The 25,951-nt window shown below is 46.1% G+C and overlaps 1 protein-coding gene across 4 annotated transcripts in view; it reads left to right on the plus strand.

Annotated features, from left to right (window-relative positions):
- Positions 1-8,708, plus strand: part of VPS13D (vacuolar protein sorting 13 homolog D) — a 236,908-nt gene extending 228,200 nt beyond the window's left edge. For all 4 annotated transcript variants that reach the window (XM_057696680.1, XM_057696624.1, XM_057696634.1 and 1 more), the window contains 2 exons: positions 3,831-4,071; positions 5,637-8,708. In XM_057696680.1, coding sequence (XP_057552663.1) covers positions 3,831-4,071; positions 5,637-5,768 — 373 coding nt within the window. In that variant the 3' untranslated portion in view covers positions 5,769-8,708. The remainder of the gene's footprint in view (positions 1-3,830; positions 4,072-5,636) is intronic.
- Positions 8,709-25,951: the final 17,243 nt, after the last annotated feature.

Consider the following 25,951-nt stretch of genomic DNA (forward strand, 5'->3'; position numbering starts at 1 on the left):
GGCCATAGCCTCTCAAGTGACAGAAATGAAAGGCTGTGGAGCATGGGGGACAGGATAGCCAGGCAGGGAGGGCGGCACCGGGCTTTGACAAAGGGACAGAGGCGGGGGCAGGTGAGCAGAGAAGCATTGAGAACACTCATTGGTTCGGCTTATCTTGTCCTCAGGTTTTGATTCCTCTCTCTCAGTAACAAGTTTGGGCTTGGTCTCCGTTACAGGAGGTGACCCATAATCTGGAGCTCGGTTTTAATTATTCTTTGTTGTGGTTTCCAGATTTTGTTTTTTTTTAAAAATGGATGCTATAGTGATGAAACCCGAAGCCTCAGCCGTTGGTTGGGGGAGTTCCAGGGGAGCGTCGGGAGGAAAATGGAGAGACACTGTTGGCTAAGTCAGTGTCTGCGTTCTTGCTCAGGCCGGGGTCCGGGACCCTGGAGCTCCAGCTCAGGCGCTGCTGTCTCCCTTCCCCTCCTTCGGTTATACCCTTGGCTCTGGTATGCTTTTGTTTAAAAAGACTAGAACACTTCATGTAAATGTCCAGAAATTACTGTCTGTATTAGCTTCAGGGTATGACTAGGAGGGCCCCTGGGCTCACAGGACAGAGATCTGTGTACATTTACACACTGCTCCTCTCCCCACAATGTTTCTGTAATGGACCTGAGTTCTTTTGACTTGGAATTTTGACCATGGGTTTACTGACTTTGTGACGGAACCTGGCAGGTGGTATGGTCTCTATCAGATGAAGAAACTGAGCCACAAAGACAGCAGCTGGCTTGGCCAGAGCTGCCCAGCCTGGTGGGTTTCCTGCCCGCTCAGCCTGTGTTTCCTCCACTGTGTGGAGCAACTTTCAGTAGAGCATCCCAGCTCGGAGCCATCCTTCCTCCTTCCTTCCACCCAGAACAGAAGTTGTTCCGGCCTGATGGAGGACTTGCACCACCTATGGCCTCTTGGAAGGGAGTCTGTTTTAAAGAGGTCCGGTTTGGAAAGGGCACTAATAATGTCAGCCGCTCGGCCCGGGTATAAGAGCAGCTGCCCGGATGGAAGGCCTTGGCCCTCTTAGAGGCTCTGTGTAAATGTCCGCGACAGCAGGTACTAAGCAGGGTGAGAGGGGGGCACAGGTGACGGAATAGAAGTACCCCATCCTGTGCTGGACCAGAGGAAAGGCAACAATCTCAGTTGGATTTTTTTTTTAATTAATTTATGTTTTTTGGGGGAGGGTACACCAAGTTCAATCATCTGTTTTTATACGCATATCCCCGTATTCCCTCCCTCCCTCGACTCCCCCCCCACCCTCCCTCGAGTCCCCCCCATCCTCCCCCTCCCAGTCCTCTAAGGCATCTTCCATCCTCGAGTTGAACACCCTTTGTTATATAACAAGTTCCCACTGGCTATCTGTTTTACAGTTGGTAGTATATATTTGTCTGTGCTACTCTCTCGCTTCGTCTCAGCTTCCCCTTCACCCCCCGCCCCCTCCCAAACCTCGAGTTCTCCAGTCCATTCTCTGCATCTGCGTCCTTATTCTTGTCACTGAGTTCGTCAGTACAATTTTTAGATTCCGTATATGTGAGTTAGCATACAATATTTGTCTTTCTCTTTCTGACTTACTTCACTCTGTATGACAGACTCTAGGTCTATCCACCTCATAACATATAGCTCCATCTCATCCCTTTTTATAGCTGAGTAATATTCCATTGTGTATATATGCCACATCTTCTTTATCCATTCATTTGTTGATGGGCATTTAGGTTGCTTCCATGTCCTGGCTATTGTAAATAGTGCTGCAATAAACATTATGGTACATGTTTCTTTTGGGATTATGGTCAGTTGGATTTTTAATGCAGTCCTGCTCTCATCTCAATTGCAGTGGCCAACTTTGGGGATCTCCTCTGAGAGCCCATTATAGCCTCAGTCGCCATATGCCCGGCCCACCTGTGCTCAGAAGCCCTCGGCCATTTTCAGTTTTTAAGCTAGTTTCCTAGCAAGTTCTAGGTGGTCCTGTGATCCTTCCTCTCTTTGTCAGGAAGCTTTTTTCCGTCTCTCTCTGTCTCCCTGTCTGTCTCTTTCTGTCACCTCTTCTTTCCCTGGACCAGCTATTTTCGATTTCATTCGGTTTCTTTAAGTGATACTGCTGCCCCCTGGATGCTGTCAGAGCCTGGGATGTGGGAAATTCTGTGCTAAGTGGCCTGAACACCAAAAGCTGCTGGGTATTTCTAATTTTGGCATCGGGACTTTACAAGTCTACATTCTTGGCATTGCCAACCAGTTAGAATAGAACAATAAACCCCAATTTTTGTCATGTGAGGCTGTAATTAAAATGGCAACTGGAACCGGGCAGATTTTTCCTGAGTACTGAGGGGGTAGCTGACTCAGTGGTGGGTGTGCAGAGAGACATGGTGGGGGGAGGGGGGGGCGTAGGGTGTGGACCCCACTCTTACATCAGCTTAGTCAGAGAGCTGAATACTTATCCAGGAAACAAAATGAGAACGAGTAAGTGCTTGGCAGTGCTCTTGGAGGTAAGCAAGGAAGCATTCAGAAGTGGGGGCAGGGTTGGGGTGTTTCTGGGGAAGCTTCAGTGAGAACTTGTGAATCCTCGGGCTGGGGAGGAGGTAGACGGGCTGGGAGACAAGGTGTGTTCACAGTGGGGGGCTCTCTCAGCCCAGAAGGTGGACGAGGGGACTGGCGCCCGCTTGGGACTGAGAGAGAACCAGCCTGTCCAGCAGCAGGCAGGCCTGCTCCATCCCATCAGAGCTTGGCGACTGCTGATGCTTAGACAAAGCTGTCCTGGGACCCGGTCCCCACGCTGTTGCAGGGGAGCCTCGGCTCCGAGCAGTGCGGCGTGGCAGTTCTTCTCGGGCATCAAGTCCCAGGGGGCCTGGGCTTGACGGCCAGCCTGTCGTCAGCTCTCAGCATTCTCGCCATCACCCGCTCTCCTGCGCCATCCCCAGTGTGGCTGCCCCATTGTGGGAGGCTGTCACAAGATGCGCTGGAGGCAGCCAGGCCTGGGAGAGCTGTCACGGCGCTTTCCAAGGGTCACTGCTCTTCATTCAGTAGCCGAGCTGAGAGCTTTGCCATGCATAAATCTCCACTTTAAATCTGGGGCTCCAGGGAAGAAGAAGAGATTTTTTTCTGAGTGGCCCTAAAGCCCCTAGAAGTGATGACTGAGAGTTTACGAAAATCAAGATTCCAGCTTTACCTAAAATAGCACTTTCTAACAATTGAGTTCTGAGAACGCGATGGTGGTCTCACCAGTCAGTGCCCTGTCCCTGGAGGTGTTGAGCTGAGACTGGGTGACCTCATTAGAAATGTGACAGAAAGGAAGTAGACGTAGGTGTGCAAATCGAGAAGGTGTGCCGTCCTCTCGCGGCATCCAGGTTGGTGACCCATTGACTTCCACTTCCCCCCCTTCCATCTCCATCACCCCTGCCTGCGACTTCCAGCCCCGCGTCAGCCGCCGCCAACCCCACCTTCACAATGAGCCTTCTCAGCTGCTACTAGAGTCGGCATTTCAAAGCATTGTATTTTCTTCCTCTCTCCTGCCCAACAGAGCACTGCTACAGTTTTCTCTAAGCCTTAGGCTATGAAAAGGCCACAGAATTGTTTCTCTCGTTGATACAGTAGGTCATATTTACCCAGCCCCCTACATAATGCCCTGTGCTTTTACACACTGGCCTCACCGCAGCCCTGTGTCACTTTTATTCCTAATTTACACACGGGGAGATGGAGGCCCAGAGTGGGTGAGCCGCCTGCCCAAGATGTAGTGAGGGAGGGAGCCTGGCTTCAAGGTTGGAGCCTTGGCCCCCTCCTGCAGCCCTCTCACAGCCCGTCTCCCTCTGCAGCTTCATAGCCGTGGAGAACATCGACAGCTACTGTGTGCTCATCTCCTCCAAGGCTGTCTACTTCCTGAAAAGTGGAGACTACGTAGATCGAGAGGCCATTTTCCTGGAAGTCAAGTATGATGATCTCTACCACTGCCTCGTCTCCAAAGACCACGGGAAGGTGTATGTGCAGGTGACCAAGAAGGCCGTGAACACGAGCAGTGGGGTGTCCATCCCCGGCCCTTCCCACCAGAAGCCGATGGTGAGTGCACCCCGACCTGTCTCCTCGGCACCGCTGCCCTGCTGACGCGTCTCTGCAGAAAAGCGTTTGCGGTGCGTGAGGCTTAGGCTGGGCTGTTATGCTTCCCGGGGGTCCTGCTTCTTCGTCCCGCAGGCAGAAGGCACTCAGTGTGGGTGGGGGGTGGGGCGATGCCACCCTCCCAGCACCACTGCTGATGACCCGGGTAGGTTGCTCAAGGCTTGTGCCTCGGTTTCCCATCCATACAGCTCGGGCAGGATGACTGCCTCCAATCAGCTGACATGATGCACACGGGTGTTTTATTCCTAAAATGGGACTATTCAGCGCATTGAATCTAAGAAGGCATTAGAGCACACGTTGGCTTCTTCATTGCTTCCCCTCTAGAATAATTGGAAACTGTTTTCCTGCACAAAGAAGCAATATCTAGCATGGGCCCCTACCCAGAGTGAAAGCTCAGTAAATATTTGTAAGTATAATTTACACTTGCATTATGGCAGGACTTTTCGGTAACGTCGTTCCTATTAAATACCCAGCATTCGTTCAGGGCTTCTATGTGCCAGGCTGGATTCTAAGTACTTACAGATCATTTAATGTTGTACTGCCATCGTCCCCACTTGACTGGTGAGGAGGCTTGGTGAGGACAGGTGACTTGCTCAGAGTCATCCGGCTGACACCAGGAGGAGCTGGGGTTCACACCCACGTGTCCAGGCGGCTCCAGAACTGGCCGCCTGGACCGCCTTGCCACCTCCACCCAGAGGGGCTGTCGTTGGCTCAGCAGAAGCACGTGTGAGGGACCCCGTTTCCAGCCATGTTCTAACTTGGAGTCTTTTCTTGAAACCCAGGTGTTAGTCCTGCTCATTTTTCACGTGGAATGCTAGGATTTTCAAGCCTGCACTCGAGCATGGCGAGCCATTCAAAGTGGCCTGCTTATCTCAGCCTCCCCACAGGTCAGAAGCAGCGGCCAGCGGTGCCGGGCCTCTCTGCCTTGACCTTCTCCCTGCCCAGGAATGCGCTGGGGTTTGGTTTGGCCTGTGCAGGCTCCCCTGGGGTCGCTGGCTTAGGTTAGGGCTGGTAGATTAATCGAGTTAACACCCAAAAGCCTGAGTATTTCCACAAGTTCCTCTTGGAGGTGGGGAGCCTTGCCCAGCTGCACTTTCGCCCTTTCATGGCAAGTAAGCTTTCTTGATAAGAAAGGCCTCGAGGCATTTGTGTGCTTTGACCATCCCCAGACTTCAGATTTGGACCCCAAGTCTTTGTTCTTGCTTAGCCACACCTCAGCTGACCCTCACACCTCTCGGAGCCCAAATGTCGGGGGATTTTGTGGTCGGCTGCACAGTCCCTGGGGGGTAAGGTAAAGATACAGATTCCAGTGATCCACCCCAGACCTGGAATCAGCATGAACCAGCAGCAGGGCCTGGGGGTCTGTTTCTTACAAGTACACCCATGCTGTTCTGATCGGCGGTCAGGCCGGGAGCTGCTGCCTGGGTGGATTTCAATGGCCTGTGTCCTGCGATTCTGTTTGGTTTCCCACCTTGGGAGCAGGTTACTCACTCTGTCCTTTTCTTCAGGTCCATGTGAAATCAGAGGTCCTCGCTATCAAGTTATCACAAGAAATAAACTATGCAAAGAGCCTTTACTATGAACAGCAACTTATGTTAAGACTCAATGAAAACCAAGAGCAGTTGGAGCTGGACTCCTGAGAAACCCCAGCTGCTGGAGGGACGCTCCCAGATGCAGACCCCAAACCAGTCAGGAAGAGAGAGGCCCTTGGGCTTAGCTTAGATTATTGGAAACCAGAATAAAGTTCGGGGGAATGCTATCAAGAGGGAAAGTAAACACTGATGGGGGGGATACAAATGGAACCGTATTAATTTGTGGGGCAGGGGGTTACTTCAGACTGTGGGGAAGTAATTTTTAAAAGGCATTGGTTGAATAACGTTTAAAAAAAGAAAGCATCCTGAGATCAATCTAATTTTTAGATTGCCCTGTATTTTGTTAACATGTATATATATGTACAACTGTGTGTTTGTAAATATATAGGAGCATTTCTGAACAGGGCCTGTGATGTGTGTAAAGGTTTGTTAATTGTAAAGTAATATAAAATTATATTGGATCTTCGATTGCACTAATTCTATACATCTAATTCAGGGTACTGTCCATGAAGAGGGATTCTTGAAAGCTGCTGCATGTTATGCCTTAGTTTGGGAAACGAGAGTGTTCAGTCGGGTGGGCTGAGGGGAGGTGGCAGGTGCGTCAAGAGTGACGCCTTCGAAACCCGTTGGTCACCCAGGCTGGAGCGCCCATGACGAGGCCAAGGGGAGTGGCTCGGGTGCATCCTTTAGTCGTTTCTCCCCCGGTTTAAAGATGGTTCTTAGAGCGTCACGCATTGTTTTTTATCCGCCTGTCTCTCTGGCTCTCTCCCGCCTAGTCTTGCCAAACTTTGAGGTAAAACTCTGAGGTGTGTTCTGTTACCACGCACACACACACCAGCATTGTATGTTTTTCCTGGGTTATCAGCATAGAGGCCAGTTTGGAACATTGGTAGGCTCTGGTAACTTAGAAGGGAAAGAAATCCCATAGAACTGTTTAACAAATCAAAATCCACAAATTTATCAAAAACCCACAGTAAAGATATTCCCCCTCCTGAGCGGCAGCAGCAAAGGAGAAGGCCCTGGGACTCTTTGCCCCTTAATAAAGCCACAGGCAGCCACCCAGCTCCACAGCCCTGGGGACACGGTGGCGGTAGCACTGGGATGGGAAGGGGGAAGGAGAAAGTCTTAGAAAAGGGAATGAAATCTGAGTACTCAAAAGCTGTTTTTGTAAGTTTCGGGCCAAGATTTGGCCAAAATATCTCTTGCCCTTGGTTTTAAATTCCACCAGAGGCGAGGCCTGGACCGAGTGCCCTCTCCTTCCTGGGTCTTATTTCTGTGGTTTCTCTTTTCTGTAAGGAATAACCAAGTTGGGGAGGGGAAGGCCTCACTCTAGAATGAATGACTAGCCTTGTGATTTTTAAATTTTTATTTTAATAAATCTGCTCAGTCTCTACAACCATGTCACATGTAGCTAAGATCTGAAAGGACTCATCGGATCAGTGGATGTGTGGAAGGTTTTGGCATTTACAACTCATGACCCAGATCCTTCCAAGACACAAATGAAGCTAATCTGTCTTTCCCTCCCCACTTGGGGGGGGGTGGGGGGTGGGGTGTGTGTGTGTGTGTGTGTGTGTGTGCGTGTGCACGCGCGCGTGCGTGCAGGGAACTATAACCCAAGTGCTTAGTGCTTTGGCAAAATAGTGTTTTCAGGGCTCATTCTGAACTCCAGGATTTGTATATGGTCTCCACTGAACTCTGAGTTCGTGGACTGCAGAACCTGAACCTGGCTTTTGAAGGTCAGGGCGGGTCTCTGGTGGGCCGGTTGGTTGGTTTTGCTGGGCAGCAGCCGTGGTGCCCAGTGTGGCCAGACTCCTGCAGGTTCTCATCTTCCTCACCAGCCTCCTGCTCCGCACCCCACAAGTTTGGCGTGTGGTTTTGTCATCAGTAACCCATTGCCTGAGACCGTGATCTCTTAACGATGAGACTCTCATTGCATCAGTGCGCATCTGTCACTTCCTGGAGTCAAGTCCCTGGGAGGTTCTGTTGGATTGAGGGGCTTGGTGTTACTGAGGAAGCCTGCCTTTGGGCCCAGCAGCCAGTGGTGTTCTCTGCAGCTCTGCCCATGGGAAGCTGGTTGAGGGCTGCTCTGTGGGTGCTGCTTCCAGGAGACGCCACAGGGGTGTTCAGATGCCCTCCTCCTGGCTCCTCTCTAAATCTAATCAACCTTCGGAAGAGCTGCTCATCTCCCGATTGCACAACCCCCTCTGACATCTGTGCCTTAGAAGAGGCAGAAGTTAAAATGGGATCGAAAGACCAAATTGGGGACATTGGGGGTTGGTGCCAACTAAGAGTTTCTCAAGGTCCCTCTGCCCTCGCAGTCCTCGTGCCAGGCGTAGTGAGAGGTTTCAGGGGCTTTGGACATAGTTTCCTGGTTTGTCAGGAAAAAGTCCAAAGCTTTGGAGGAAGCAGGCCCTGGCCCTGGCTCGTGAATGCCCCATTTGTTTTTAAATTGGTATTTAGCCAGCGATGTCTGAGACTTTGTTATGATAATTTCTACCGATTTTCTTGCTGCCTCGAGTACCCAGTTCCTCTCCAAGGAAAATGAAATAAAATGAATCAGGAGAAATTGGGCAAGCAGAAAGCAAAGCCCCCTTGATGCCCTGACCCAGCACAGCTGGCCACGTTGCTGTCTGAGGAGAGCTGCTTTCCTCGCCCACCAGAAAGGCTGGCAGGTCAGTGCTTCCTGCACCCAGGCCTGCTCACCACCAACTGGGAAACAGGAATATGGCCTCTTAGTGGCCCAAGTGCCTCCACTGCATGGTGGGGACACACCTCAGTGTTCAGAAGGCTCCTGGGCCACTTTGCTTTTAAGCATCATCTGTGCCTCAAAATACCATAGTATCTGCTTGATAAAATTCTGAAAATAAAGTGTCTGGGGTCTCCACCGTGTGAACACTCTTACAGTCACCCATCTGTTGAGACTCTTGAATCCGTTTCTCATATCAGAGTCGTTATTTTTCTTCCTGTGGAATAAAATGCTCTGTTGACTTCCAAACATGTTGTTTCTTTCTGGTTTCTTGCTGTCCCTTAGATTCTAGAACCATCACCAATGACAAATGCCAAACGTACTGCAGCGTGCACAGTCACACGCAGCCTTTCCCTTGCTCTGGGGAAGCACATTCCCAGGCCAGCCCTGCATTGTGGGCCTCGCCTGACTGCCCAGAGCCAGGCTGCGTGCTGGCTGCACTTGCCTCACCGCTCTGAGGTTCCTGGTCCAGGCCCTGCAGGATGGAAGCTGTCATTTCTGAGAAGGAGACTTCAGCAGGAGCAGGTTTCGTTAAGTTCAAGGGCCTCCTTGATGTCACTGGACAGGTCAAGAAGGCAGCCGGGCATTGGAGTCTGCAGTTTCAGGGATGAGTCCAGGCCAAAGGCGTCATCATGCAAGTGACAGGTGGTGCCTGGATGAAATCCTCAAAGGAGGTGGTGGGTGGGCTGCAAAGAAAAGAGGTCCCAGATCTGAGCCCTGGGGGTCCCTGAAGTTTAAGATGGAGGGGGCCAGCTAAGGAGATGGAGCAGCGCCTTCCAGAGATGGGTGTGAAACCAGGCGGGCATGGGGCCCAGAAAGCCGAGTCCAGAAAGGTCCAGAGGAGGGAGATTAACTGTCAAAGGCTGCAGATAAGTAGCATGAGGACCAACACCTAATACTCGATTCACAACATGAGGCCACTGGAGATCTTTCTAAGAGCAGTTTCAGTGGAGTGGGGTGGGGGGGAGGGGTTAAGGCTGGATATGTAGACTCAAGAGAAAAATGGAGAGAGGTTGGAGAAAACGAATGTTGACAACTCTCTGGGGTAATCTGGCCATAAATGGAAGGAGAGAGATTGCTGGTGCTTCAAGAGAGAAGGGGTGATAATAACGGGGTGAAGAGAGGCTGACTGGCCGGGGAGATGGGCAGATGAGGTCGAAACTACAGGAGATTCTCATTTGGTTTCTTCTTTTTTCCCAGGGAGATCAGCAGAGTGAGGATGGGGCAGGAGGGGATGGAGGTTTGGAAACAGGAGAGGTAGAAGACAGTCATTTAGGATAACGGGAAAGTGAACAGAGCAGGGAGGTATGGGATGTCTGTCTGCCAGCCAACATACGGGCCCATTTGAGGTTGGTGATCAGGAACTTCAAGTGAGACCAGGCAACCTGGTGGCGTTTTTCTCCAGTCACATTCAGCTGCACGGTTCAGCGTGGGATAGGCAAAGAATTGGATTTCATCTAGAAACGCTCCCCCGTTCAACTACCCCGTCCACCATCACCCACTTGCACCCAACGAGAGCCAGTCAGAACCCAGCGTCAAACAGGAATCCAAGCTCTTCAGGAAGGGCGGGGCTGTCCTAAAGTGAAGCATCTAAAGCCTGTGCCTCTGCTCCGCGGGAGGGGCCTGGGAGGTGAGACTCACACCCCCAGACCAGAACACAAGTAGAATATTTCAGGGGCTCCCGGGACAGGGGGACAGCATCTGAAGACCAGCTCTACCAGCACGGCAGGGCACAGAAAGGGCACTGGGCGCTCCTCCCCCGAACTCGGATACCAGGTCGCTATGGAGACCGGGTCCTGAGGAGCAGGTGCTAGTCCAAGCTGCGTCTCTGGCTGGGAGGTACCTGAAGCAATTGCAGACACCAGAGGAAGAAGCAGGGAACTTGCTGCGGAATAATCTTGTGGAAACTTTTAGACCTCACGTTTAAAATTTTGGCACACAAACACAAAACAGAAAGATAATTTCGTATCTGTGTTACAGCATATGAGGACAGCTGTTGCTCCTCGCCCCCCCACCCCACATCCCTCCCAACTCCACTTCAAAACCTTGTGGATAGCCTGTGTTCTCACTGTGCTCGTGTAATTAATTATATACAGAGAACACAGACATAGTCATATATCATCCCCAACATTTGTTTTCATCCAGTTGGAATCATACACTTTTCTACACCTTCTCAGTATTACCCTCAGGTTGGTATAGCTCTGTCCCCTTAAATGCAGCACAATTGATGGTGTGAATCTTCTGTGTGGTCTCAACGATTCCTGTATTGAAGGTCATTCACTTGGTTCTCAGGCTACCCCACCTGCCCCCTAAGACCAGCACTACAATAGACACCCTCCTGTTTACATGCTTATACACCAGTTTTATGTCTGTGCAGTAGATTCCCAGCAGCCCATTGTCTCTGAGGGTACACACAAGATCACTTTCCAAAAATGCCAGTGGGGTTGTAGAGGGCTGCGGCCCAAGTGCCCTCTCCCTGGGTCCCCACCAGAACGGTTAACCCGTCTGACGGGGACAAAGTCCCATCTCATTCTTTCTTTAGTGAATTACCAGCAGTGAATCCGACCCTCTTGTCATTTGTGTTTAGGAATTTAAGTTAGGAATGGCTCTTGAATTACAGCAAAAGCCCTTTCGGCATCTATTATTTAGACCATATTGTTTCTTCTCCTTTAATGTTTAAAAAATGAAATACATTATATTAATAGATTTCCTGGTATCATACCACCCTCAGTCCCTGGAATAAGCCCCATTTGGTCATAATGTGTTAACCTGTTATTCTTTTGATACATTTCCTGGTTCTTTTTGCTAGTATTTTGAGTCTTTGCATCTTTATAGTGAGAGGGGGTCTATAATTTTCTCTTTGTGTAGTATCTTCATCAGATTTTAGAATTAAAATTATGCCGCCTTCATGAAATGGATTGGAGATCTCTTGGCCATGTTCTGTGGCTCGCAGTACTTAAATCACATCAGAATTGCCAGTTGTAGTTTTTAAAAGTTAGATGAAAGTAGGCCACAAACCCATCAGGTTCTAAAATCTTTTTCAGTGGGTTCCCTTTAATCTTCAACCCTTCCCACCCACCCCTGTGCCCTCTTGCTGATTGGAGTAGTCACGTTTCCCGTTGTTGCACAGGTGAATTTTGGTAGCATATTTAGTTTTTAAAAATCAACCAGTTCTCAGGTTTTTTAAGTTTGTCTCCATAGATATGTATGTATTCTCTAAAGATTAAATACCTCCTATGTCTGCTTATTTCTCCTTTCTCATTCCTAATATTGCGTATTTTTACTTTTGTTTTCTCCCTTAAGTTTTTGAGGAAGTTACTGTTCTTTTCAGAGAACCAGCTTGGGATTGGTTTCTCTTTGCTACTTTGCTTTTATTATTCTATTGATTGTACCTTTAATCTTTTGTTTCTCCCACCTGGCTTGTTTGGATTTATCTTTACTGTTGTTTTCTTTCTTTCTAAGATAGGTATTTAGTTTAGTTTAGTTTTTTCTTTTTCACCTATCTTCTTGAATAATGATGACATTTTAGGGTTAGAAATTTTTTCCAAAATACAGCATTATCACATAGATTTTGGTACTAAGAGTTCTTTTATTGCTTTCTCTGTAGTTTTTTTTTTGGCGGCACCTCGTGACACATGGGATCTTAGTTCCCCAATCAAACCCGCCCCTCCTCCCTTGGAGTCCTAACCATTGGACCACCAGGAAAGTCCCTGTGTAGTTTTTAATTTACTTTTGATCCTTCTTTCATCTAAGAACTACCTAGGTATGTGTTTGTAATTTCTAAACATTAAAAAAAAAGTATCCTTAAATTAGCTATTTTGAATTTTATTGGATTATAATTAGCAAACATCACCTGAAGTTTTCTACATTTTAAAAAATCTATTGTGGTTTTCTTTTTGTCCAATTACTTGATCAGTTTTTATAAATGTTCAAGGAGCATGTGAAACAAAAGTATATTCTCTTTGAGGCACATAAAGAAAGATAAGTATAGGTAGATAGGTAGGATAGAGGGATGGATGGATGGATGGACGTACGGACGGACAGACACATACATACTTACAGATAGAAGTTTATAGACTATATTAATCAAATCCTGTATGATTTTACTTATTTTTCTGTAAGAAAGCTCTGACCTACATCTTCAGAGCGGCCTGAAAAGCAAGTTCTCTGTATTCCTCTGGAACGGCGTTAGGTACTTAAAATAAACAAAGTTAGAAGAAAGGAGAAAGAAGAAAACACAGCAGCCTTAATGAAGCTGCCTCTGAGTAATCCAGCTGGAACTGTAGAAGGATTTGATGCTGAAACAATGGCCCCACAGAGCTGCCAGCCCTGCGCCCACCCACTCCATGCTCTCAGACAAGCCAGGATGTGTGTCCCCACAGTCCTTACCAAGCAGCTCGCCTGGTGTAAACAGTTTCCAGGGGGTAATAAAACTTCACACCTCATGCGTATTCTGGTCTGACTCAAAAGCACAATAAAGTCGTGGGTAGCTTTGCTTTGGAGGAAATATGCGAATCTAGACCAATTCGACCCTTGGAAGCCGTGGGGTGGGCGTGTGAACCCCTTCAGGGAGTGGTGTGGGGAGGAGAGGGAAGTGGAGGAGGTGCTGACACGACTCTCAGGGCAGCTTTAGGGGGAAAAGTCCTGTCTTTGGGGTATGCTTTCCTGAGATGCTTCTCTTCAGGGTACATGGGGACTTCTGGGAAGTTGGGCCAAGCCCGCGGAAAGGCAACTCTCCACTCTGATGGTTTGTCCACAGAGACCACCCATCCCTGGGTGTGTTCCCAGACGGCACAGGTGACTCTGCCTCCAGAGTCCCTCCAGCAACAGGGAAGCACTGCCAGCCCTTGCTGTGAACATCTACCTGGGGGCCAGCCTCAGGACTGGGTGCCAGGGATAGGCAGTGAGTAGGGTGACACCCTCACTGCCCTCACTGGGCTAGTGGACCTCAGGGTGGGGCAGGGAAGGCTTCACTGGGGAAGAGGAGGGTAGTCTGAGCCCGGAAGGCAGAGGAAAGGGTGGTGCACGTGTGACAGCCTAGAGGTGAGGAGCTGCTCGGCACGTGAAGGACCAGGATCTCCAGACGGGCTGCAGTGCAGCAAGATGGGCCTGGAGAGATGGGGCCAGATCCTGTTGGACTCTGTAAATCACATGGGGGAAAGGTTTTAAGCAGAGGCTTTCATGTAAGATTGGCATCTCCAAAAATACCTCTCTGGCTGCAAAATAGCAAATGAGTAGGAAGAGTGAAGGGAGGAAGGTCGCTGCAGTGGTCCAGGTGAGAAACCATGGCGGGGCTTCCCTGGTGGCACAGTGGGTAAGAATCCGCCTGCCGATGCAGGGGACAGGGGTTTGAGCCCTGGGCCAGGAAGATCCCACATGCCACGGAGCAACCAAGCCCATGTGCCGCAACTACTGAGCCTGTGCTCTAGAGCCCACGAGCCACAACTGTTGAGTCCACGTGCCACAGCTACTGAAGCCTGTGTGCCTAGAGCCCGTGCTCAGCAACAAGAGAAGCCACCGCACTGAGAAGCCCTCACACTGCAACGAAGAGTAGCCCCCACTTGCCGCAACTAGAAAAAGCCCACACGCAGCAACAAAGACCCAATGCAGCCAATAAATAAATTTTAAAAAAAGATAAGAAAAGAAACGATGGCAGCTTGGACCAGGAGTGGGGGTTGGAGACAGAGAGAGGTACAGAGACTTGGGATATGTTTTCGAGGAAGGATAGATGAGACAGAGGGACTGATTTAATGCAGAGGATGAGGGGGAAAGAGGTATCAAGGGCCATTCCTGGGTCTCCAGCTTAAGTAACCAGGTGACTGAAGATGTGGTTACCAAGATGGGAGAGCATTGGAGGAAGAGCTGGATGTTTATGGCTAGTGTCCATTTACTGACAGTTACATATTTGTTGAAGGTCAAATGAATAAATGAATGTCTTAGGTTATGGGCATATTCGCTTTGTCAGTGACCTGTTGAGCGGAAATGGGAAGTAGGCAGTTTAGAGCATGAGAGAGAACGGCTTGCCTGTGAGCGGTGTTTGGTGGAATGCGAGTTGGTAGAATGCTAGTGAGAGTAGGACAGGAGAGGGGAAGAGGGGCTGGACCAGGCCCTGGGGATGCCAACATTTAATGGGTGTGGGTAGGAGTGTGAACAGTGAAGGAGACTGGGAAAGAGCTCATGGACACATAGGTGGAAAAGCAGAAGAGAATGTTTCTAGAGAGAGGACGTGGTCATCTGGGTGGATGATGCTGAAAAGCCCAGTAAGCTGTGTGCTGGATTCAGCAGTGTGGAGAGGACACTGCCTGTAAGAAAAGTGTTGTAGGGATTGTGGAAGCAGAAGCTAAGGTGAGAAGGTGAGGTGTGGACGGCGGGTCGAGCAGAGGCAGTGAGTGTCCTTCCCTGTGACACAGTGGCCATTGAATGGTGGGCCCATGACTGTGACCTACTAAGGGTGGAAGTGGTCACCTGGCTGCCTGCAGACGATTAAAAAACAATCAGGAAATTAAGACTAGAAGCCAGTCTGCTTTCTGTCACCATGCACTTGGCAATTCTAAACAAGACCTGTGATAAAATTCTCCTCCACTTAAACATCTTCAGTAGGTCTAAGTTCTGTTGAGTTTTAATAATACATATGGAAGCTTCAAATTAGCACATTTATATAACTTATCCTTTAATAAAGCATGTATTCTACATGGAAATTAATTCTGAGAACTCCCAGGTGTGCCGTAGGCCCACCACACACAAACTCAGCTTCACACCCTCATTTGGAGACGAAATTCTACTGTTTTGGAATCGTTCAAGCCTCCTTGGGGCACAGGTAATGTCTCCAACCCCTGTGTTCCCACATATCCCTGCATTAAATAACGTATTTGAAATAAATGATAACAGACAGTAATTGTAAAGATGAAGCAAAAAACTTGAATTGCTCTAATTCTGTCATTCTATGGTAACCACTTACAGTTTTTATTGGTGTTTAAAATATTAAACAGTGAAACAGTGCAGACTATGAAGTGTAATATTTTTGTTTGGAATGTGCAAATTTTAGTTCACGAATGAAGCAGAGAAAGAAAATCAAGCATAACATCCATCATATGATTTATTGCTCAAATTGTACCTTTTGCAGATGTGTTGATTTTATTAAAATTCACTTACTGGGCAATTATTTAAATAAACATTTTATATATAGGCCTATAACCAAAATAATCTAAATTAAAACCATTAAGTAAATATATAAATATTATACACATATAAAAAGATTAAGTAGTTGTACCCTATTTTGTACTATGATACTTATTTAATTTTTACTGGCATAATTATGTATTTTAAAAGTTCAATAAAATTTTTTCACTGTCTGCAATTCTTGTCGCTATTATTTTGTTCATGATGATTTTGTCATATCAAGTAAGGAAGTGTTTAAAAAATGACCCTCTGGGTTTCAAGTACACCAGGTATACCACTGGCCCAAGGTAAGGACCCTTGGGGATGTCCAGGTCTGCCATCTCTGCACATGGAATAGGAATTGGATCTGACAACCAGGGAAACCAGACTGAGCCAAGGCCCTTAATGATGCTAATAAGAGGAGTTCACTGAAGGATTGCAGCAAGGAGCACATCTTCAGTGCAGCCTGAATTAGGGGAGAGAAAGGCAAGTGAGAGGCAAGATCTAGAATGAAAGAACCCCGAACTTGAACTTGGAGCTAGTTTAGAATGAACTGTTTACATCCTTTGTCCCACCATGCCCCACCCCACACTTATCCTGTCCACAGAGGCAGTTACTTTCAACTCTTTTCCAATTTCTTCTTGTATTTACCTCCACTTTTTCTAAATACCATGTTTTTACCACCTATTCTTGATTTCTTCCCATCAGAGGTGTTACCTACTTGATTTCCTACTGTGGAAGGTTAGAATTTGGCTCTTTTCATCCCCCTACCCCCTGCCCCAAATACTCCACAGTGAAAAAAAGAAAAAAGGGACATCATTACAGATCATATAGACATTTAAAGGATAACAAGGAGATATAATGAATAACTTTTTGCTTTTTTTTAAATATATTTATTTATTTGTTTATTGGCTGTGTTGGGTCTTTGTTGCTGCACATGGGCTTTCTCTACTTGCAGGGAGCGGGAGCTACTCTGTTGCGGTACGTGGACTTATTGCTGTGGCTTCTTTTGTTGTGAAGCACGGGCTCTAGGTGCTTGGGCTTCTGTAGTTGTGGCATGTGGGCTCAATAGTTGTGGCTCTTGGGCTCTAGAGCACAGGCTCAGTAGTTGAGGCGCACAGGCTTAGTTGCTCTGCAGCATGTGGGATCTTCCCGGACCAGGGATCGAACCCATGTCCCCTGCATTGTCAGGTGGCTTCTTAACCACTGCGCCACCAGGGAAGTCCCAACTTTTTGCTTTTAAATCTGACAACTGAGATAAAATGGACACATTTCTTGAAAGGCACAAATTACCAAAATTGACAGAAGAAATAGAAAATCTGAACAGCCTTATATCTATTAAAGAGACTAAATTTGTAATTAAAAACCTTCCCACAAAGAAAACTCCAGGCCTAGATGGCTTTACTTGTGAATCCCATCAAACATTTAAGGAAAAATTGATATCAATCCTATACAAATCCTTTCAGAAAACAGAGAAGAAAGCACTTTCCAAATCATTTTCTGAGGTTAGCATTACTCTGATACCAAAAATAAACAGAATTTTTGTGAGAAAACTAAAGACCAATATCCCTCATGGATATAGATGCAAAATTTCTTAACAGTTTTTTAGCAAACTAATGCATTAAATCATGAAACCCAATTGAAAATAAGCCAGCATCTCAACAAACATTTCACAAAAGAAATACACAAAAGCACAAGAAAAATGTGCAATAACCCACTCCCAAGGAAATGCAAATTAAAACCACAATGAAATACCACTACACACCTGTAGAATAAAGGTTAAAAATATGACGATGGCAAGTACTGGCAAGAACGTGAGGCACATTGCTGGCAGGAGTGTGAAATAGTGAAACTAGTTTGGGAAACAGCGTGACAGTTTCTCAAAGAGCTAAACATACATTCACCATATGATCCAGCAGTTCTACTCCTACATATGTACTCAAGAGAAATGGAAATACATCCACACAAAGGTTTATAGACAAATGTTTAATCATAATAGCCAAGTCCTGGGGACACGTCTGTCAATAGGTGAATGGATAAACACACTGGAGAGTAAGAGGGTAGGCTTCTACTCAGCAAGAGACGTGAACTACTGACACACAAAACCACAGGGATGAATCTTGACATAGTGCTCAGCAAAAAGGTGATATCCAGTCCAAGCTTTAAAAAGATAACCTTGTTGGTGGTGTGCAGGATGGATGGAACAGAAGTGACCAAAGGGAGACGTTCTCCTTCGGGAACTATTCAGATCGTCCAGGCATGAGAAGATAAGAAGGGGTTAAAGTAAGGAAATAAAGAGAAAACAAGAGACAAGAAAAAAGAATCCAGCCAGTACATTGACTGGGTGTTTGTGGGAAGGGGAAGCGCCACTGTTGCCTGACCAGAAGCAATTGGATTGTGTATAATCCAATTGCCAATCAGTGCGGTCCTATCCCTGGATATAGGGATTGGTTCTAGAATGGCTATGTGGTCCAATCAGAGGGAATCTAGGGACTTAGGCGGAAGTTACCAGGAGGAGATGCTTTCTTTCCAATGGACTTGAACCTGGAAGCTATGAGCCTGGAGCTGCTGGGAACCAGTGTGTGGGGAGGGCCTGCCCCAGAGTGAAGCAAAACGGAGAGAGGCCAAGTCCTAATGACATCACTTGAGGCCCTGGGCTTTTCTTAAATCTGTTCAAAGGTCCATTTATTTGCGTAAAGTCACTTGTAACAGGACTACCCTACACTACTTAAAGAGGGAAAACTGGGAGAGGATGGACAGCTGATGAGTTTCATTTTGGACACATTGAACTTGGGACTCTCCAGTGAGGAACCTCCAGTGAGGAGTATTGGAAAGATAGAGATCTGGGAGTCATTCCTTTGGAGACAAGAGTTTAAATATACCTCAGAGTGAATGACAGTGCTCCAAGAGGTCATAAAGTGAGGAGAGACGTAGGCTAAGGTCAGAACCCTGGGGAGACCTGATGGAGGGACTGGGAGAGAAAGAAGAGCCAGGGAATATCAGTGAGGGGGTGGGGATGGAAGAGAGAATGTTCTGGAGGGAGAGAAACTGGGCCATGGTGTCCAGCACTGCTCTGAGGTCAGGTTGGGCAAGACTGAAAAAAAGCCAATGGATTTGGAAACTAGGCCATAGGTGACCTGCACCCGGCAATTCTGGGAGTGGTGAGTGTTGAAATAGGATCCAAAGGTGAGGCAGTGAGTGTAGATCTCACGTTAAAATTTGTAGGAGAGAGTGAGGGTGTTCTTTTCCTTTCAGGTGCTTTAAAAACAGCAGGGAGGTGGGCAAGCTTGTGGCCAGGAAAGGAGCAGCCAGTGGCAAGGGGGCCGGTGAAGGGGAGGGGGAGCCTGAGCAGGGGTGGGTGGAATGGGAGGAAATGGCACCTCAGCAGCCCTGGGAAGAAGGCCTGACAGCCAAGGGCAGGCCTCCCGCTTCCGAGACGTGTCCAGTTGTATTTCAATACGTTAACCAAGATGTTTTATGTTTTGTGTTTTGGTTATTTTAACTCCCAATCGAACTAGGCTGTGAGGCCTCAGTGCCTCCGGAGAAGTGGGTAGCCATCGGGGTAGAAAAACCTCAGGGGTTATTGGGGAATCGGGTCCAGTTATGGGAATCAGACCCAACACTGTGGTGGGAGAAGGCGTAGGACGAAGGAGGGGCCGGGCTAGATGTCTCTGGGAGGTTCTTGGCTCCTGGTGGCTGCCCTCTGAGGGTTTGCAGCAAAAGGCCTGGAGTCCGTGTGGGTCAGCAAGGCCGGCTGTCAGGGCTGAGGGCTGCCTGCAGGCCAAGAGCAAGCACTCACCCGAACCCACCAGCTCCCCATGTCTGTCTCTCACAACCTCCACCGAACAATGACCTTGAAAGCACAGTGGCTTGCTCACCTTTGCTGCCCACATCGCATGCACCTTCCCTTTCGGCAGCTCTGCCTTGAAACCACACAGGAAGGCAATTCTGAGACCCGTAGCTCTTAGTGTCACCAAGCAGACCAGCGCCATCCCATAGAAATGCAGGACAAGTCATAGACATCGACTCTTCCAGGAGTTACATGTTACAAAAAGGAAAAAGGAATTGAAAACGAATCATGTTGAATTAGTGATATATTTAACCCAAATGTCCAAAATATTATCATTCAATAGACATTTTTTAAAAGAAATACTGAAATAAAAATTTATTTAGCTAGTAAGTAACGAAGAATTCAGAACAAAATTTCATTTATTCAGTATCCCATCTTTTCAGTTCTAACAATGAATAACATTCTATTCCTTTCCCTGTATTTTAACAGAAACAAAGTTATTCCTTGTATTTTCATTAGCAATTAACTCAACTATGACATACTATATATTACGTTGGCTTGCATTTTTTAATACAGTCCTGAAATTACTATAGTCTACATGATGAAATAATTTAGATTCCATATGGAATGGAATTTTTAGACACTTTTTTTTTCATTTGGTCGCTCCAGGTCTTAGTTGCAGCACGTGTGCTCCTTAGTTGCAAATTGCCAGCTCCCTAGTTGTGGCATGTGAACTCTTTGCTGCATGTGGGATCTAGTTCTCTGACCAGGGATCGAACGTGGACCCCCTGAATTGGGAGCACAGAATCTTAACCACTGTGCCACCAGGGAGGTCCCCTGGATACAATTATTAATGTGATATTTTGCATTCTTATTCTGCACCACATCTTCAATGGATATAAAATGCAGAATCCACAATTTTGATAACTGAAATTGCCAAGTGTTTTGTAGTATTATTATATTGGGTGTCTTCTCTTTCTTGGGCTTTTAGTTAGCTAATGAATGAGTACATTAGATACTGGGTTTTAGTTGGGATTTTACATAGCTTGCATTTTAAGTCTTTGGTTCTTTGCTGTTTCTACTAACCCATAGCATTACTGAATATTTTAATAAATGTTATAGTACCAACCTACTCCCCAAAAATGTCTGGTGTGTGCTGTATACTCAGCATCTCAGTTCCTACTAGGCACAGTTCAGTAGTCACGTGTGGCTGGCAGCTGCCACATGGGACAGAACAGAAGTAGATGGTAGAACAACCCAGCGTTGGCTGTCACACAGAAATACAAAGAAACCGCTTTGGAAGGGCCCCGATCCTGGGCCCTCGGGGACTGCAGGCCTGGGACTTGATGTGAAGAGCAGGTTCATGGAGCCGGAGCCTGACCCAGGCTGAGGAGCGACCTTCATCCTTCTTGGCAAACACATCACCTGCTCCCTGTCGAGTCTGAGAGAAACCAGCGGAGGCCCAAGACTATGACCCCACTTGACTCCTCACATGGACATCAGCGTCTGGAACAGGTCAGGACACTTGAAAGCCCCTCAAGATGGAGGCTGTGCTGGACTGTGGCTGGGTGGCCAGAGGTGGTATCAAAGGGCACAGGTGCCCTTCCCTGCACTGGAAGGAGCAGTGGGTACCAGAGTTTGGACACAGTCTCATGGGAAGGCCCCTCTGCCTCAGGCCCTCCCGGGTCCCCAGCTGGGACCATAAAGGCCACCGTGAAGGTTCACGCCTCTGAGTTAAGGCCTTGGCACTTGGGGATTTTCTTGGTGGACAGAGGGCAGATTACGATCAGATATTCCACCTTGGTTTGCGGGGGGCCCTGAATCTGTTTCATTTGGGGGCTCCATGGGAACACACAGCTGGATGCAAGAGGGGTGAGGAATAGTTGAGAGAGAAGCAAGGCTGCCACAGGAGAACACAAGGCCAAGGGCTCCTTGTCGCCAGGGGAGCAGATGGCACCGGGAGGAGGAGGGTGTGGAGGCGACACGGGCAGCCCATTCCAGCCCACAGTTTGCCCGGGCCAGCCCGGGCGGGAGTGACCAGTTTCTCATCGCTGGGTGCTCAGTAAGGGTTGGCCTGGCCCCATAATTTTCCCCTCTGAGGATTGCCTGTCAGCCTTGGGGAAGGTTACTTCAAGTCTATTTGGCCATGAAATTTTGGGATCATCTCATGGTGCTTCTTGGGTCCACTGGGGCTCAGAAGAGGCCAAAGGGCCTCTGTTTCTCCCTTGTTTGGGCTCCAGAAGCCTGACTGTGTTTCTAAACATCAATATCAGATTAGGCAACTCTGTAAACAAAACCAAGGCCCCTGGCCAGCTGCCCAGGGTGTATAAAGTCCTAGGCACAGAGGCTAGTGGTGTGTACATGGACACACCACGTGAAACAGGACAGGGAAGAGCACCGGTCAAAGGCCACGTTGGGCAGGTCTGACCCAAAGGCTCTCAGGGGCCCATCTGTCCCAGGGCACCTCAGCACCTGACTTGGTGCTTACAAACTTCAGCCAGTTTGTTTCAGAAGATAACACCTGGGGAAGGAGGCATCCTGTCAACTCTCAGCTTACATTTTGGCCCTTGGCTTTGTTCTGTTAACCTAGCTCTCTCCTCGAGACAGGCCTCACAAATGATCAAAGAAAATGGCTGTAAGTAGTAGTGTTTTAAGTCAATAATTTATAATATTTCAAACATGTCAACAGACTGAAAATGGGAATGGTGAAGCATTGGTTGTAAACTGTCTTTGCTAGTGATGTGTCTTTGCGTGTGATGTTTCCATCTTAAGCGCAAAGTAGGCCCTTAGCACATGTGACTGGCAGACTTATCTACAACCCAGCTCCTGTCTGGGAAGCCTAGTTTATGGTCAGATTGTTGGGTTTCAATGTTTTTCAGATTTCCTTGATGGGACCCTAAATCGAATCCGTGTAGAAGATAAAATGTATTCAATAGTACTATTTAAAAGGAGATGGAAAAAAAAAAAAAAGAAATAACACTTCAAAAATAAAAATAAAAAAAAATAAATAAAAATAGCTCATCTACTATGTTATTTATACATAATGTAGTGCTTTAAATTTCCATTTGTTGTAAGTCACCTGTTTATGTACCAAAAAAATAAAAATTAAAATAAAATAAGATAAAAGGAGATGGGATTTCCCCGGCAGTCCAGTGATTAACACTCTGAGTCTCCACTGCAGGGGACGCGGGTTCAGTCCCTGGTTGGGGAGCTAATATCCCACAAGCCAGTGATGTTGCCAAAAAGTAAATAAAAATAAAAACAAAAGCCTCTAAAAAGGAACAAGGGGAGTAGATTACATTGTGTTGTTTGTTCAACTTTGGCTCCTGCCTTCTGTGTTTGTTTCTATTTATAGTTTCTTTATCTTTTCCTCCCTCCCACTCCTATCATTCAGCATCCAGCCCCCACCCACTCCCAGGTTTCTTGTGTATTTTTCCAGGAAGATACACAGGCAGCCTCTCTCTCTCTCTACCTATCATCTATCTTTTTATCTACCCAGGCAATTAAATCAATTAAATATACGAGGGTGAGTCAAAAATTGTCCACACCCCAGTTATATTAAAACTTCTATTGGCCATACTGTCTTAGTACTTTCCGTTCAAGGCTACTGTCTCCCCAGTCACTGCTGTGCAGGTGTGCACGTGTTACATCCGTTCATTTGTAACTGCGGTGTGAGCAAAAATGGATGCCCCACTTGTGATTTGCATGAGAGAAGAGCAGCGTGCAGTGATTCATTTTTTCTCTGTGGTCTGAGGGTGTACCTGGTGCCATTATATATCAAAGATTTTGTGCTCAGTATGGAGAAAGTGTTTTGTTGCAAAGAAGTGTGTGTGAATGGATAGAGATGCTTATTGAAGAGCTGAAGCCTAAACTTTGGATTAAACGCAGAGGACTGCTATCCAAGGGCGCTGTGATCTTGCATGACAATGCATGTCCGCACACTTCTGCCCACGCTGTCGACATTCTGCAAAAACTTCATTTTGAGGTGTTAAAGCATCCTCCCTATAGTCCTGATCTTGCTCCATTGGACTTTCCCCTGTTTGGTCCCCAGAAAGCAGCCCTATAAGGATGAAGATTCACTTCTGATGAAGAAGTGAAGACAGCAGTGCATTTGTGGCTCACAGCTCAGCCTAAAACATTTTTTAATGAGGGAATATGAAAGCTTGTTGACAGATGGACAAAGTGTATTGAAAAGCAAGGAGATTATGTCAAAAAATGATGTATTTGTCTTTTCTAAAAGCCATTAAAATAAATTCTACAGCCAGAGTGTGGATAATTTTTGACTCACCCTCATATATCTGTATACTCTCTTTGCTCTTTTTATTTTCCATTACAAAAAATTTTAGCATACTACTTCCTTGCTTTTTATTTTTTTTGTTGTTGATGCAAGTGTGTGGTTTCTTTATTGACTTATCAATTAACACTCAGAAGATGAAAAAATAGTACACAGCCTAGGACCACAAATATAAAATGCATGAAAACAGAAGGCAAATATTAAGCCATTAAATGAATGGACTTTAGGGACTTAATGTGTATTATACACGGGTGAATGGAGACAAATGTTTTTGAGGTAAGTATAGAGCTTCAGTGAAGAAAAAGTGTAATTATGAAATGTATTTTGGTTCAATAGCACTTTCTAAATAGCTTTTCTAAATATTATGAAATGTGAAGTCCTAATCTGGACTTATATGTATATATTTTTTTTCTTTCTATTTTTTTATGGGTATACTATTTTACTAACATTTAAATTTCACCAAGAGTTCAAGTATATGCTAGTCATATGTTCTTATTTTTTTTATATGTTCTTTTTTTTGAAATGGGCAAACAACTTTAAGGGTGCAATATATACACTACACAACATATTCCACAATTAGACAATCTAGTGTATAACTACACTTAGGAGCACAAGTATAGGGGCAAGCCCTGTCACTGGAGGAAAAACCTGCCATTCAGGACTGAACAGAGGTCCTTGGTTGCTGACAGAATCTTCCCTTGACCTCAGACTTAAGACAAACTGGGAGAGTCTGTCAGTATACAAAAAACACTGAATTCAGAACAGTAACGGGATAGATTGGCCAGAGCCAATTCAGATTGTGGGGGCCAGTCTGAAGCGAGTAGGGCTGGCTGCAGGCTGCAAATGTTGCAGCTGAAGTCCAGGATCTGTAGACTAGAGCTGCCATCTTCTAAAAACTGCCGATTTCCACACAAGTTCTGAAGGTGTTTTTCCCAAACAGGGTGGACTTATATTTTCAAGTGATATTTGAAAAACTAAAATTCAAAATGAAAAGCTACTCAGAGGTTAATTAAAACCCTACCATAGAGGTATTTGGTTTTTTGTGGGGTTTTTCGTTTGTTTTTTTTAATTTTTAATTTAATTTTTATTTTTTATTGGAGTACAGTTGATTTATAATGAATTAGTTTCAGGTGTACAGCAGAGTGATTAATTTATACATATACATATATCCATTCTTTTTCAGATTCTTTTCCCATATAGGTTATTACAGAATATTGAGTAGAGTTCCTTGTGCTATACAGTAGGACATTGTTGATTATTTTATATAGTAGTGTGTATATGGTAATTCCAAACTCCTAATTTATCACCTCCCCCACCCACCTTTCCTCTTTGGTAACCATGAGTTTCTTTTCTATGTCTGTGAATCTCTTTTCGTTTTGTAAATAAGTTAATTTATATCATTTTTAAAGATTTGACATATAAGTGATATCATATGATATTTGTCTTTCTCTGACTTAGCTTCTTTGACAATCTCTAGGTCCATCCATGTTGCTGTAAATGGCATTATTTCATTCTTTTTCATGGCTGAGTAATATTCCATTGTATATATGTACCATATCTTTATCCATTCCTCTGTTGATGGACATTTATGTTGCTTTTTCCATGTCTTGGCTATTGTAAATAGTGCTGCACTGAACATTGGGGCACATGTATCTTTTTGAATTATGGTTTTCTCTGGGTATGTGCCCAGTAGTGGGATTGCTGGGTCATATGGTAGTTCTATTTTTAGTTTTTTAGGAACCTCCATAGTGTTCTCCATAGTGGCTGTACCAGTTTACATTCCCACCAACAGTGTAGGAGGGTTCCCTTTTCCCCACACCCTCTCCAGCATTTATTATTTGTAGACTTTTTGATGATAGCCATTCTTACTGGTGTGAGGTGATATCTCATTGTAGTTTTGATTTGCACTTCTCTAATAATTAGGGATGTTGAGCAGTTTTTCATGTGCATTTGGCCATCTGTATGTCTTCTTTGGAGAAATGTCTATTTAGGTGTGTTGTCCGTTTTTTTGATTGGATTTTTTGTTTTTTTGATATTGAGCTGCATGAGCTGTTTGTATATTTTGGGGATTAATTCTGTGTTAGTTGCTTCATTTGCAAATATTTTCTCCCATTCTGAGGATTGTCTTTTCATCTTATTTATAGTTTCCTTTGCTGTGCAAAAGCTTTTAAGTTTAATTAGGTCCCATTTGTTTATTTTTGTTTTTATTTTTATTACTCTAGGAGGTGGATCCAAAAAGGTAT

This window comes from Hippopotamus amphibius, chromosome 1 (genome assembly GCF_030028045.1).
Source record: "Hippopotamus amphibius kiboko isolate mHipAmp2 chromosome 1, mHipAmp2.hap2, whole genome shotgun sequence".
NCBI lineage: Eukaryota > Metazoa > Chordata > Mammalia > Artiodactyla > Hippopotamidae > Hippopotamus > Hippopotamus amphibius.